This window comes from Erinaceus europaeus, chromosome 2 (genome assembly GCF_950295315.1).
Source record: "Erinaceus europaeus chromosome 2, mEriEur2.1, whole genome shotgun sequence".
NCBI classification, from domain to species: domain Eukaryota; kingdom Metazoa; phylum Chordata; class Mammalia; order Eulipotyphla; family Erinaceidae; genus Erinaceus; species Erinaceus europaeus.
This window is the reverse complement of record NC_080163.1, coordinates 138,220,819-138,234,360: the sequence shown is the minus strand read 5'-3', so window position 1 is coordinate 138,234,360 and position 13,542 is coordinate 138,220,819. Positions and strand designations below refer to the sequence as shown.

At 39.8% G+C, this 13,542-nt stretch overlaps 1 protein-coding gene across 3 annotated transcripts in view; it reads right to left on the bottom strand.

Moving 5' to 3' along the window:
* TERF2 (telomeric repeat binding factor 2) overlaps positions 1-13,542 on the bottom strand; it is a 37,459-nt gene that overhangs the window by 983 nt on the left and 22,934 nt on the right. For 2 of the 3 annotated variants that reach the window (XM_060185232.1, XM_007524586.3), the window contains exons 7-9: positions 12,555-12,947; positions 6,107-6,192; positions 1,280-1,323 (exon numbers count right to left, since the gene is read on the bottom strand). In XM_060185232.1, the coding sequence (XP_060041215.1) occupies positions 1,280-1,323; positions 6,107-6,192; positions 12,555-12,947 (523 nt within the window). The remainder of the gene's footprint in view (positions 1-1,279; positions 1,324-6,106; positions 6,193-12,554; positions 12,948-13,542) is intronic. The other variant, XM_016188820.2, reaches the window with a different exon arrangement.

The following is a 13,542-nucleotide window of genomic DNA, read 5'->3' as shown; positions in this document are numbered from 1 at the left end:
ATTAAGGTATATGTTCTGCTAAGTAAGCTATGTGACAGTCCAGGGTTTATATTTTTAGATGACACAGATCATTAATACTGGATGTGGATGTTAATTTCTTGTGACCCGCCATTTCTTCCTCAATTATATATTATATATAAATATATATATATATTTATAAAACTGCAAACATATATTTTCTTCTTTTTTTTTTTTAGACCAGAACACTGCTCAGTTCTGGTTTATGGTGGTGGTGGTGGGGGGATTGAATTTGGGACTTTGGTGCCTCAGGCATGACAGTCTCTTTGCATAACCATTATGCTATCTAACCCTGCCCCAAACATGTCCTTTTCATGCCCAGGAAGTTGTGCCTGGGTTCTATCTGGATTTTAATTCCAGAGAATAAGTATTATAATAAGCATTATAGGCTGGGGAGACAGTATATTGGTTATGCCTGAGGCACTGAGCTCCCAGGTTCAATCCCCAGCACCACCATAAGCCAGAGCTGAGTAATGCTGGGTGTGTTTGTGTGTGTGTGTGTGTGCATTAAAACAAAAGGAATTTTAAAAATGATCATTTTTAAAAAAGTAAAGTTTCCTTGAAAACACTAAAGAACTGAAAGAAGTGTAGTATAGCATTATAAGGATGGCACACAGAAGAAATTGTTCATGAAAGTATTTAACATCATAATACACACAAAAATGTTTTCTCCAAGTGCATGGTGAGAAGTGGGAATTTATTTTGCTTATTATGCCCATACAACTAGAAATTTCAAGCTTCTGATATTTTTTCCCCCTTGCTGTCAGGGTTTCACTGGGGCTCTGTGCCTGCATGGTTCCATTTTTCAGACAGATAAGATGGTAAAATTCAGAGAGGGCAAGACAGAGAGACACCACAGCACTGCTTCACTTGTGATTTCCCTTTGTGTGGTGGGGTGCTTCCATGTGGTGGCCGGCCAGGGGCTTGAATTCAGGTTCCCATAACGGTAAAATGTATTCTACCATCTTTCTGACCCTTCTGGGCATTTTTTTTTTTTTTTTACTGGAGCACTGCTTAGCTCTGGCTTATGGGGTACTAAGGACTGAGTCTGGGATCTCAGAGTCTCAGGTATAAAAAGACCACTATACTATCACTACACCTACCCCCCCCCATTATAACAATTTATTTGATTTTATGAAATAAGACTACAGCTCCACTCCAACATATATATGTGGTGACAGGCACTGAAGCTGGCACCTCAGGCATACTGACTCTACCCATTGACCCATTTCTGACCATTAAAAAAATGATTTTGAATTACCTGTTTTTTTGTTACATTATTCATATTGTCCTCTTCTTGTGCTGCTGGAAAACATTAAAAGTAGACTATTTCAGAGTTCATCTTTTTTCTATACAAATCACAAGAAAAAGACATAGAATATCCCTGAAGGGGAAAACATGATTCAAATTTCACAGACCTGAATTTATATCTGTCTATCAGAAGCTGTACAGAATAATTATTCACAAACAGAAATGTTGATTAGTGATGAATTCCAGGTTATTTAATAAAAACAATGTCATGTAGTCTGGAAGGTGGCGCAGTGGATAAAGCATCGAATCCTCAAGCATGAAGTCCCGAGTTCAATCCCCAGCAGCACATGTACCAGTGATGTTTGGTTCTTCCTCTCTCTCTCCTCCTATCTTTCTGGTTAATAAATAAAAGTTTATTTTTTTAAATTTATCTTTATTTATTGCCTGGAGACAGCCAGAAATAGAGAGGGAGAGAGACAGAGAGACACCTGCAGCTCTGCTTCACCACTTGCAAAGCTTTACCCCTACAGGTGGGGACTAGGGACTGGGGACTGGAACCCACGTCCTTGCGCACTGTAATACATGCACTCAATCAGGTGAGCCACCACCCAATCCCATAAATAGTCTTTAAAAAAAGTCATTTTCTAAAATTACCAAGATCTACAGTATTCATTCTTCTTTTTAAAGTATATTTACTTATTATTGGATAGAGACAGAGAAGTTAAGAGTGGAGGGGGAGAGAGGAAGAGAGAAAGAGAAAGGGGGCCGGGCAGTGGCACACCGGGTTAAGCACACATAGTATCAAAGTATCAAATGTAAGGACTTGTGAAAGGATCTCAGTTTGAGATCCACCTGTGGGTGGGTGGGGGGATTGCTTCACAAGCGGTGAAGCAGGTCTGCAAGTGTATCTTTCTCTCTCTCTCTATCTCCCCTCTCAATTTCAGTCTTGTTCAAAAGTTGAAAGAAAAAAAAGAAGCCACAGTGATAATCCTGGAGGTGAGAGAGAGAGAGAGAGACCACTTATGAAGCTTTCCATTTGTGAAGCTTTCCCCCTTCAGGTGAGGACCAGGCTTGGACCTGGTCCTTGTGCATTGTATATGTATGCACTTAACCAGGTGGGCCACTGCCTGGCCCCTTGTTTATTTTTTAATGATTTATTTATTACTGAATAGAGATAGAGAGCCACTGAAAGGGGAGGAGGAGACAGAAAGGGAGAGAGACAAAGATATACCTGCAGACCTGCTTCACCACTTATGAAGCTTTCCCCTTACAGGTGGGGACCAGGGGTTTGAACCTAGGACCTTGTACACTGTAATGTGTGTACTTAACCAGGTGTGCCACCACCTGGCCCCCTGATCTACAGTATTAAAAACATATATTCACTTTTTTTTTTTTTTGCCTCCAGAGTTATTGCTGGTGCTTGGGGTCTGCACTGTGAATCCATTGCTCCTGGAGGCTATTTTTTTCACATTTTGTTGCTCTTGTTACCCTTGTTGTTGTCATTATTATTGTTGTTATTGCTATTGTTGGATAAGATAGAGAGAAATGGAGAGAGGAGGGGGAGACACAAGGGGAGAGAAAGATAGACACCTACAGACCTGCTTCACCACTTGTGAAGTGACTTCCCTGTAGGTGGGGAGCCGAGGGCTTTACCCCATGTGTATTTAACCTGGTATGCTACCGCTAGAACCCGTATACACACATTTTTAACCTGTTAAATATATTAAATACACGTTTATGTTTACCTAGGCTATATACACATGTGTATATGTATCTATATATATCTGAATGAATATATTTATTTATGGTTCTACTCCTTAAAACAGGGTAAATTATTTTTCCAAAGGCTTATTTATTTCATGAACAAAAGGCCAGAGTATGTGGCTTTTTTTTTTTTTTAGATTATGCTTTAATTATGAAGTATTTCATAATAGTGTAGGCTGGCCCAAAGGTAGTATACTATCTCAATTGGTCCTATAGTCAGTTACAGCTCTAACTTATATAATAGTGGAGACAGAGTTCTAAAGATGAAAAACTAGACAACATTAGAAGTGGATGCTTAGGGAGTCGGGCAGTAGAACAGCTGGTGGCGCAAAGCGCAAGGACCAGCATAAAGATCCCAGTTCGAGCCCTGGCTCCCCACCTACAGTGGAGTTGCTTCACAAGAGGTGAAGCAGGTCTGCAGGTGTCTATCTTACTCTCCCCCTCTCTGTCTTCCCCTCCTTTCTCCATTTTTCTCTGTCCTATCCAACAACAATGACAACAATAACTACAACAATAAAACAACAAGGGCAACAAAAGAGAATAAATAAATAAATATTTTAAAAAAAAAAAAGGATCTCTGGGCAGTGGCCCATCTGGTAGAGCATACATACACATTACCATGAGCAGTGACCCAGGTTGAAGCCCCTGGCCCTACCTATAGGAAGGAAAGTTCATGAGTTGTGAAGGAGTGCCATAGGTGTCTCTCTTTTCTCTCCCTTCCCTCTCAATTTCTGTCTCTATCAAAAAATTTAAAAAGTGGGAGTCGGGCTGTAGCGCAGTGGGTTAAGTGCAGGTGGCACAAAGATAAGGATCCTGGTTCGAGCCCCGGCTCTCCACCTGCAGGGAAGTTGCTTCACAAGCGGTGAAGCAGGTCTGCAGGTGTCTATCTTTCTCTCCCTCTCTGTTTTTCCTCCATCTCTCTCCATTTCTCTCTGTCCTATCCAACAACAATGACAACAATAATAACTACAACAATAAAACAACAAGGGCAACAAAAGGGAATAAATAAATTAAATAAATATTAAAAAAAAATTAAAAAGTAATGTCCACCAGGAGCAGTAGGCACTGAGCCCTAGTGCTACACCTGGTGGCAAGAAGAAAAAAGTGGGTATTTTCCAGAACTTTAATATCCTTTTAAAAAATATTAATGCTACTTTTATTTGCTCTTCTCTTACTTACTTCCTGTATTGACTTATTTTTGTCATGACTAGGACTTTACCACCCCACGCAGACTTCAGAGAGAGAGACAGAGAAAATACCATACACTGAAGTTTCCTTCAGTGGGAGCAGAGATGGGTTTGAACTTGGGTCTGTCCAAGTATACTATTTAAGTGAATTATTTTGCTGGCCCACATCCCCTATTTTCTGTATGATCTTCATCATGCCAACCATGCTTACTCAGTGAACTATTTTTATGTCAACAAAAGTACTTTTTTTTGTAGTCACCCGAGTTTCACCTCTCTGAGCCAATCTTTTCCACAGAGACAGGAGGGGAGGGGCAAAAGATACTATAGCAACCAAACTTTCTCCAATGCAGAGGGGGCTGGGCTGTATATATGGCAACACAAGTGCATTATCAAAGTGAGCTATTTTGCTGACCCTAAAAGTACTTCCATGTCAGAATCTTATACACCAGAATTTATATAGATCAAAGTTACTGGGGTCAGGTGAGGGCATACAAAGTTGAATACACACATTACCATGTGCAAGGACCCAGATTGGAGCTTCTGTTTCCCACCTGCAGGGGGGAAGCTTCACACTCTGGTGAAGTACTGCAGTTCTCTCTCTAGTTTTTCTCCCTCTATCTCCCCTTTCCCTCCTGATTTCTATTAAAAAAAAAAAATACTATAGCAACTTCACTAAGAAAGTAAAGACAAATTTCTGTCTCCTTCCTACTAAGAAATTTATTATTGGGGCTGGGTAGTGGTAGTACCCATCCCCCACCTACAGGGGGAAAGCACTGCCAACAATGAAAGAGGGGTGCTGGAGTCTCTCTTATCTGCCCTTCCTCTTAATTTCTGTATATATCCAATAAATAAATACATACATAATTTAAAAGAAAAACAAAAAAATTTATTTTCTTTTAAAAATATTTATTCCCTTTCTGTTGCCCTTGTTTTATTGTTGTAGTTATTATTGTTGTTATTGATATCGGTCCTTGCACTTTGCACCACATGTGCTTAACCCGCTGAACTACCACCCAACTCCCCTCCCTCTTTTCTGTGCATTTTTTTTTTTTTTTTTTTAACCAGAGCACTGCTCAGCTCTGGCTTATGGTGGTGTGGGGGATTGAACCTGAGACTTCAGAGCCTTAGACATGAAAGTCTCTTTGCATAACCATTATGCTATACCCCCACTTCCCCTTTTTAAAAATGTTTATTCCCTTTTGTTGCCCTTGTTCTTTTATTGTTGTAGTTAGTGATGTCGTCCTTGTTGGATAGGACAGAGAGAAATGGAGAGAGGAGGGGAAGACAAAGAGAGGGAGAGAAAGATACCTGCAGTCCTGCTTCACCGCTTGTGAAGTGACCCCCCTGCAGGTGGGGAGCCCGGGCCTTAAACCGGGATCCTTACGCAGTCCTTGCGCTTTGTGCCATGTGCACTTAACCCGCTGCACTACCACCCAACTCCCAGTGGTAAAGATTCTAATGCAAAAGTATTAAATTTAGTATTAGTCATAGAAAAATTAAGTTTTTGGGAGTTGGAGGTAGCGCAGCGGATTAAGCGCACGTGTCACAAAGCGCAAGGACCGGCGTAAGGATCCCAGTTGGAGCCCTTTGCTCCCCACCTGCAGGGGAGTCGCTTCACAAGCAGTGAAGCAGGTCTGAAGGTGTCTATCTTTCTCTCCCTGTCTTCCTCTCCTTTCTCTATTTCTGTCTGTCCTATCTAACAACGATGACATTAACAATAACAATAGAAAACAACAAAAAGGGAAAAATAAATATAAAAAAATAAAAATAAAGTTTTTGTCTTAGAAAACACTAGTTTGAGTCCCTCCCTACCACCACCTTGCACGAAAGTGACAGTAACATGCATGTATATTTCAGCAAGTTTCAAGGAGAATCTCCTAGCTTACCACGAACTTCAAACAATTGGTCCTCTTCTGCCCAAGTATCTTTTTCTTCAATTCCATTAGACTTGTTCAATCTGCCTTTAGGTATTCTGAAGAGAGATCAATGAGAGAATAAAATGTAATCAAAGGTCATAGGTCATTCTATATTCAGTATGGCCCTAAATTCCCCTGTTCTGGGTAACCCCATTTAAATTTTACTTGTAGGGGAGGGCAGATAGCATAATGGTTATGCAAAGAGACTCTCAAGCCTGAGGCTCCAAAGTCTCAGGGTTCAATCCCCTCCACCACCATAAACTAGAGCTGAGCAATAACTCTGGTAAAAATAAATAAATAAAAACTTGACTTAAATCTTTCTTTTCACTTGTACACAACTCTCAAAACAACTCTTTCTTTCCCTGACCTGGCCAGGTGTCTCCATGTGGACATCCCTCTGGCTGCAAGATCCACAAATTCAGCACCAAATACATCACAGTCCTCTCAAAATCTGTTTTTTTTTTTTTGCTTGGTTGATTCAGTTTTAACCATTAAGGATTTAGCATTCTTAGAACTTAGAGAGTTACAAGTCTTTCCTTACAGGGCATACTCCCATCTCTCAAGTGCTCTCTTTTCCCTTCCGTGCCCCTAGTTCAAGCCAAAGGTGTTTTATCAATATTCTCTAGACTCTAACCCAGTCTCTTCCCTTTCCAATATAACCTGAACAATCCTAAAATTACCATTCTCTCTTCTACTTGTGATGGCTTTTCAACACCTAATCAGTGAAGCTTTGATGCCTATGTGAGGGAATCCACATCATCCAGTCTAGCCTCCACTGATTCCACTCCACCAATACCATCCCTACCACCACCACTCACACCTACAAAAACTGCAGAGCCAGGCTACTCTTCCCTCCGAGAAGCTTTCCTACTACTTTATATACCTGTTCCCTTGAGGATTCCTTTTCCTGCCAAGTAAATCCAACCCACATTTCAAGATCAGAAAGTGTACCCTGACTGCCCATACCCACAAATCGGCTCCTCTGTCCTTGTAGTAGTGCTCCATTTATCAGTAAAGTCATTTTACAGTGTATCCCTAACCATAAGTTTCTTGAAGACAAGGGCTTTATCTTGGTCTGACCCAAACACCTAACACAGGAACACATCCCTTCACAGGAACTGTATACCTACTAACTCAAAATAGAATTATCAAAGAGCTATAATGGTGCTATACCATCAGAGTATTAAGCAAATAGGACTCCTTATCATGAGCATGAAGTGTTAAATACCTAGGTATAATCAAAAACATCCCCAAGTTGAAAAATAATTCAAGAAATTATTAAAAAATGTAAACTGCAACCTAGGAGGTGGCACAGTAGAATAGCAAAAAGACTTGCAAGCACAGTATCCCGAGTTCAATTCCTGGCACTACAAATGGCCACAATGATGCTCTAGTTCTCCCTCACTGATCTTTTTTTTTTTTTTTTTACCCCACCCTCTAATAAATCTTTTAAAATAAAATTATAAATGGTCTTATCTAATCAGTTTTAACTGTTTACATAATTACTAAGACAGCAGCTGTGGGAATCAAACAAAACACCTGATTCAGAAATAAGAAATTCTTTACAAAACAAAATTGTCATGTTTTGAAGAATTTTAAGATCAAAATTACCTATGTAACTTCACCAAGAAAGATTAAATTTATTCCCTTCCTCCTAAGAAATTTTATTTATTTAAAATATTTTTAATTTACTTACTAATGGATAGAGGCAGAGAGAAATTGAGAGGGGAGGGAGATATAGAGAGGGAAAGAGAGACACACACCTGCAGCCCTGCTTCATCACTTGTGAAGCTTTTCCCCTGCAGACAGGGACCAGGGGCTTGAACCTAGGTCCTTGCACACTATAATATGAGCACTTAACCAGGTAAGCCACCACCTAGCCACCTAGAAATTTTTAAGGCTGACTTGTATTTTACAAGTGAGCAGTAAAACTGCCTTAGTAAGTGCACACACTTGAAAACATTCTTGAAAACATTCTTTTGAGCACTATGGGTTTCCTCTGAATTACATAAGGGGCAGATACATTGATAGAATAATTAGTAACTTGGATCACATTCCCAAAAATGTTATTTATTTAAGAATAGTGAGAAGGGGAAAAATAGTGAAATGGAACATCCTTGCCTTATCATTGATTGTACTGGGAAAGCTTCCAGTTTTTCACCTTAATGCTCACGTCTTAATAAGATAGTTAATTAATTTTAGGTTTCTTATATTTATTTATTTTTTTACTTTCATACTTTGTTTTTCATTTTTTTAAAAAAGAGGACTGGGAGAAAACTGGGGAGATAGCATAATCGTTAGAAAGACCTTCATGCCTGAGGCACCAAAGGTTTCAGGCTCAAACCCCAGTACCACCAGAAACCAGTTTTCTGGTGAAAAAGAAAGAAAATTTTGAGTTATGGTGATAGCATAATCGTTATGCAAACAAACAAACAAAAACCTTTAATGCTTAAGGCCCCAGGTTCAATCCCCAGCATCTTCATAAAACAGAACTGAGCAGTGCTCTGGTTAAAAACAAAAAGGGGGAGGGGGATGGGAGATAGCTCATCAGGTAGGGTACCTACCTTACCATGTGCAAAGCTCTGAGTTTGAAACTTGGCACCACACTGGATCACCATGGTACCAAGGGGGGCTCCACAGATGGTGGAGCAGCACTGGTGCTTCTAAAAAAAGTTGGCCTAGGAGGAATAGAATCATATTATGTGTGAGGCCCCAGTGCCACAAAAACTTTTCCCCCTTTATGGCAAGAGAGTGAAACTGAAACAGCTCTACCATTTTATGTGGTGCAGGGGATTGAATCCAGGGCCTCTCCCCGCCCGACATCGCTACCCTCCCCCAAGAATAATAAATTTGCTTTATACAAAGTATAAAACCGAGAAACTAAAGTTTTTCCTTCTCAGGGATATGAACCAAATTAGTTACTTTTTATAAGTAAAAGGTTTGCAATTTACCTTTTCAATATCCTTATTCTAGTGCTGGGACCAAACTGATTTAAACCTCTAGATTCCATAGTCTATCATTTTCACACAAGTGCTGTTCTCTTTTCCTGCACACAAGTTTGGCAGATTTAGCAGCTATTACATGTACAAATAGACAGATGTTTTAGTGCTTCCTAACTTGCCATGCTGTGGGAGGAGCCAGTCTGGGTTTTCTTGGGCTTAATTATTAGGTGTCTGAGACTTCAGTAATCAGTCCTTGCTTTTCTTCTTTTATTCAATTTATTTATTGGATAGACAGCCAGAAATTTGAGAGGGAAGGGGGAAATAAACAGAGGGAAGGGGGAGAAAAACAGATACATCTGCAGCATTGCCTGCTTCACCACTCTGGAAGCTTTCCCCTTGCAGGTGGGGACCAGGAGCTCGAACTCCAGTCCTTGCGCATTGTAACAAGTGTGCTCAACCAGGTGCACCATCACCAGGCCTGGTCTTTGCTTTTCTCATTAAAATTAGAAACTGATGAATGGTATGGGGATATGCAAACTGTAGCCTGGGGCTGTTGGCTTTTGAACCTTTGAACTAAGAATGTCCTTTATGCTTTTAGAGTTGTTAAAAAAAAAAAAAGTTGTGGTTCAGGAGGTGGCACAGTGATCAAGTTTTGGACTCTCAAGCATGTGGTCCCAAGTTCGATCCCCGGTAGCACATGTGCCAGAGTGATGTCTGGTTCTTTCTCTCTCCTCCTATCTTTCTCATAAATAAATAAACTCTTTTAAGAAAAAAAAAAAGCTAAACCAAAAGGTTAACCTTTTGCTGACATTTTATGAAAGTTTAAGTTGTAAGAACCAAGAATTATATTATATGGTTAATATCTAAAAGGCACTTCTGTGCCAGATGCCATGGGGTGGGAACTAAAAAAACGTAATCTAGTGTGTTCCTATTTTAATTAGAACAGATTAGTATGACCCCTCCAGTTTTACTGCCCAGCTTCCCCTAGGCCTTTACTGCTAACCTAGGAGCAGTCTTCAGCCTCCTTTTCCATAATAATAGTTTAGAAGCCCTGAATAATTTAGGTCTTCATATGGGCTGTATCACAGTTATCAGAGACACAGTTAAAAAAAATAGGTGCCATAGCATTCTGCTGCCCTTCTAACTCAGTAGTCAGTCTGGGGATATGTATTTTAAAAAATGGGGCTGGGAGAAGAGCAAAAGGCTGTCATGCCTGAGGCTGAGAGGTGCCAGGTTTGGTCCTCAGCACCAACATAAACCAGAACTAAGTAGTGCTCTGATCTCTCTATAGCTTTCCTTCTTTATCTCTTTCATATAAATAAATTAAATTAAATTAAAAAAAAAAGTCTATGGTCCAGGAGGTGGTGTAGTGGATAAAGTACTGGATTCTCAAGCATGAGGCCCTGAGTTCAATCCCTGGCAGCACATGTATCAGAGTGATGTCTTATTTCTAGGGAGAAATCTAATTCTTTTTAATACTAACAATACTGGTTATGCAAGACTTTCATTTGGCTGGAGATTCGACTCCTAGCATCATGGTAAGCCAGAGCTATACTGCTCATAGTGTTTTGGTTAAAAGAAAAAAAAAAATCCAGTTAATTGTGGTAATGTTAGAGAGCTTTTGTCTGATAGAACACAAATCTGAGGGTAGGGTAGATAGCATCAAGGTTATGCAAAGAGACTCTCATGCTTGAGGTTCCAAAGTCCCAGGTTCAATTCCCCTGTAATCACCATAAACTAGAGCTGAGCAGTGCTCTGGTAAAAACAAACCCCCCCCCCCCAAAAAAAAAAATTGAAATCTGAACTATCCTGTCAAATAGATATAACATTTTTCAGAGCATACCAAGTTTTCTCACATCTTTATTCAAATTGTTCCTGTTATCTAGAATGTCCAATAAGCTTGATGTCCTCCTACTCCTTTTAGGCCAACTCTTCTCTGCTTCTCTACAAAGTTTACTTTATCCTCAACTCTGCTGAATAGGCTCAACTCTTCTATGGAGCTTAAGCTCCCAGGGCACTTTACATATTTTTCTTTAGAGATGGAGTCACAGGATCCCTTTTTTCTGTAAAGGGACAGATAATAGCTGGGCTTTATAGGTCTTATTGTCTCTGTCACAACTCAATTTAGCATTTAAAGTGGCCATAGACAATATGTAAATGATGGGCATGGGTGTGTTCTAATAAAGTTTTATTTATAAGCACAAGCAGTAGGCCACACATAGCAACTTATGCTTTAGAATACTCAATACTTCTTATCATTGACATATGAGATTGGTTATATCTGAAATCTTCACAAGCCCTTCTATTTATAACAAATACTATGATCAAGCACTCTCCAGTTCCTTATCTGTTCATGGGTATGATATCTACTCTTCAAAGGATTGCCATAAGGAACAAATGAGATCATGTATCAAATGAGAGTAAGTGTGTTGAGTGAGTTGCATCTGCTTTTCCATCAGTTATGCCTATTTGCCAACCTATAACTATGACTGATTCATTATCAGATGCAGAAACTGGTATATATAGTAGATTTGTGCCTGATAAGATGCTACATTCCCTTGGGGCACCTAGCACATGCAAGGTAGTCTGGTTTATATGGGATAGAGGCCATAGACTTTTGTGTTAAGACTGACTTGGATTAACTATACCAAAGACAGCTTGCCACTTCAGTCAAGTTAACACTTCATCAACTAAATAGAGTGAATACTATCACTCACAGAATAAAGATTATCAGTAAGATAATACATAAATGTACTGGGCTCACAGAAAGCACTCAGTCAACATCAGTTTATCTTTCTTTTGAAGGGCAGATGGAATTCTAACAAGCAGTGATAGAGAGATGCTAGTCCAAAGTGTGGGTAATGAGAGGAAGTAAGAGTATAGTAGTAGAAACAAACTGTTTCAGAGAGCAAGTGGATTAGTTTGAAAGAAAAATTCACAACAGAGTAACAAAACTCTAAAGCTAGACTGGGGATCATGATGAGAAGCAAATGAAAACTTTCTAACTACTTCCCCACAGAACCTAGCAAAATATAGGAAATTAGTAAATTTTGCTGCATTTGCTAACTCTTCAATGCTCATAGAAGGCACAAAACTCTAAATATTCATGTCTCTTTTAAGGATCAAATTATAATGGCATCCAATTCAAACAAACTTCATTTAACAAGTAAAACTAATAGTAGTCAAGGCACTCAGATGTTTGCTACAAAATGAAAGCAGTGATGAGCAGGAGGCTCTGAAACCCTTTCCAATCTCACTCATGCATTTGTATAGTGCCAGAAAGCTCACATGCAGTTGTTCAGAACTGACAGGGATAGCTATGTTGTCACTCTCCACTCTCAAGTCGCATTCTAACAGTTGGAGCAAGCCTTGGCGGTGAATAACTAGCTGAAAGTTATTTCACTCAGAGAAGCAATACCAGGCCCAACCTGGACCACCAACCAGCCCCAAAGCTGCTACAAAGGAGTTCTTCATACTTGGGATTCTTCTCCCCAGATAGGGGTTGGTTGAGAACAGAGGGCTTGGATTGTGATGCAGGTATTATCTCCTGGGAGGAACTGAGGTCTGAGCTTGTTTCAGTACTCTGGCTGTCCTCCTCCAAAATCAATCTGCTTATAGTCATGCGCTTGCTCTTGGCTTGCAGTTCAGCACCACCCTCACCCTCAGCAGGGGCTGAACTTTCATTTTCGTCTTTTCTTGGTCTCTTATTTTTGAGGGCTAGTGATGGTGGTGCTATTCGATTAGGAAGTACCAGATCTTTCTGGTCCAGTTTTGAAAAGGCTGCCTCAGAGTCTGGTGCACCAGACAAAGTCTTGAAAGCTGCTTTCAGAGTCATAATTCCAATGGTAGTTGGAGTGTTCTGTAGCTGCCTACAAATAAAGCAAACATACAAAGATCAGTTTGGCCACTGTTGAGACACCCACAATTTTTATGCTGGTGGAGTGCAGGACTTGCATGTGAGAGACTCTCTGATGGATCCCTAGTGCTGCATATATATACCAGAGTGGTGCTCTGGCTTCTTTCTCTCATAAAATAAGTAAGTCTTTCTCTACCTGCAAGGAGTTGCTTCACAGGTAGTGAAGCAGGTCTGCAGGTGTCTGTCTTTCTCTCACCCCTCTTCCCCATCTCTCTCGATTTCTCTCTGTCCTAACAACAACAACAATAAAACAATAAGGGCAACAAAATGGAATAAATATTTTTTAAAAATAGGTCTTAAAAAAAAGGGCAGGTGGGGCTAGGGAGACAACACGAAGGTTATATATGGTAAAAAGTAAGTAAAAAATTGTTAGAGGAGTACAAACTGACAATCTGCATTTCAAATACAGTTGATATGTGTCTTGCTGCCTAACTTAGGTTTTTTTTTATTTTTTTAATTTTTAAATATTTATTTTCCCTTTTGTTACCCTTGTTTTTTATTGTTGTAGCTGTTGTTATTAATGTCATCATTATTAGGACAGAAAGAAA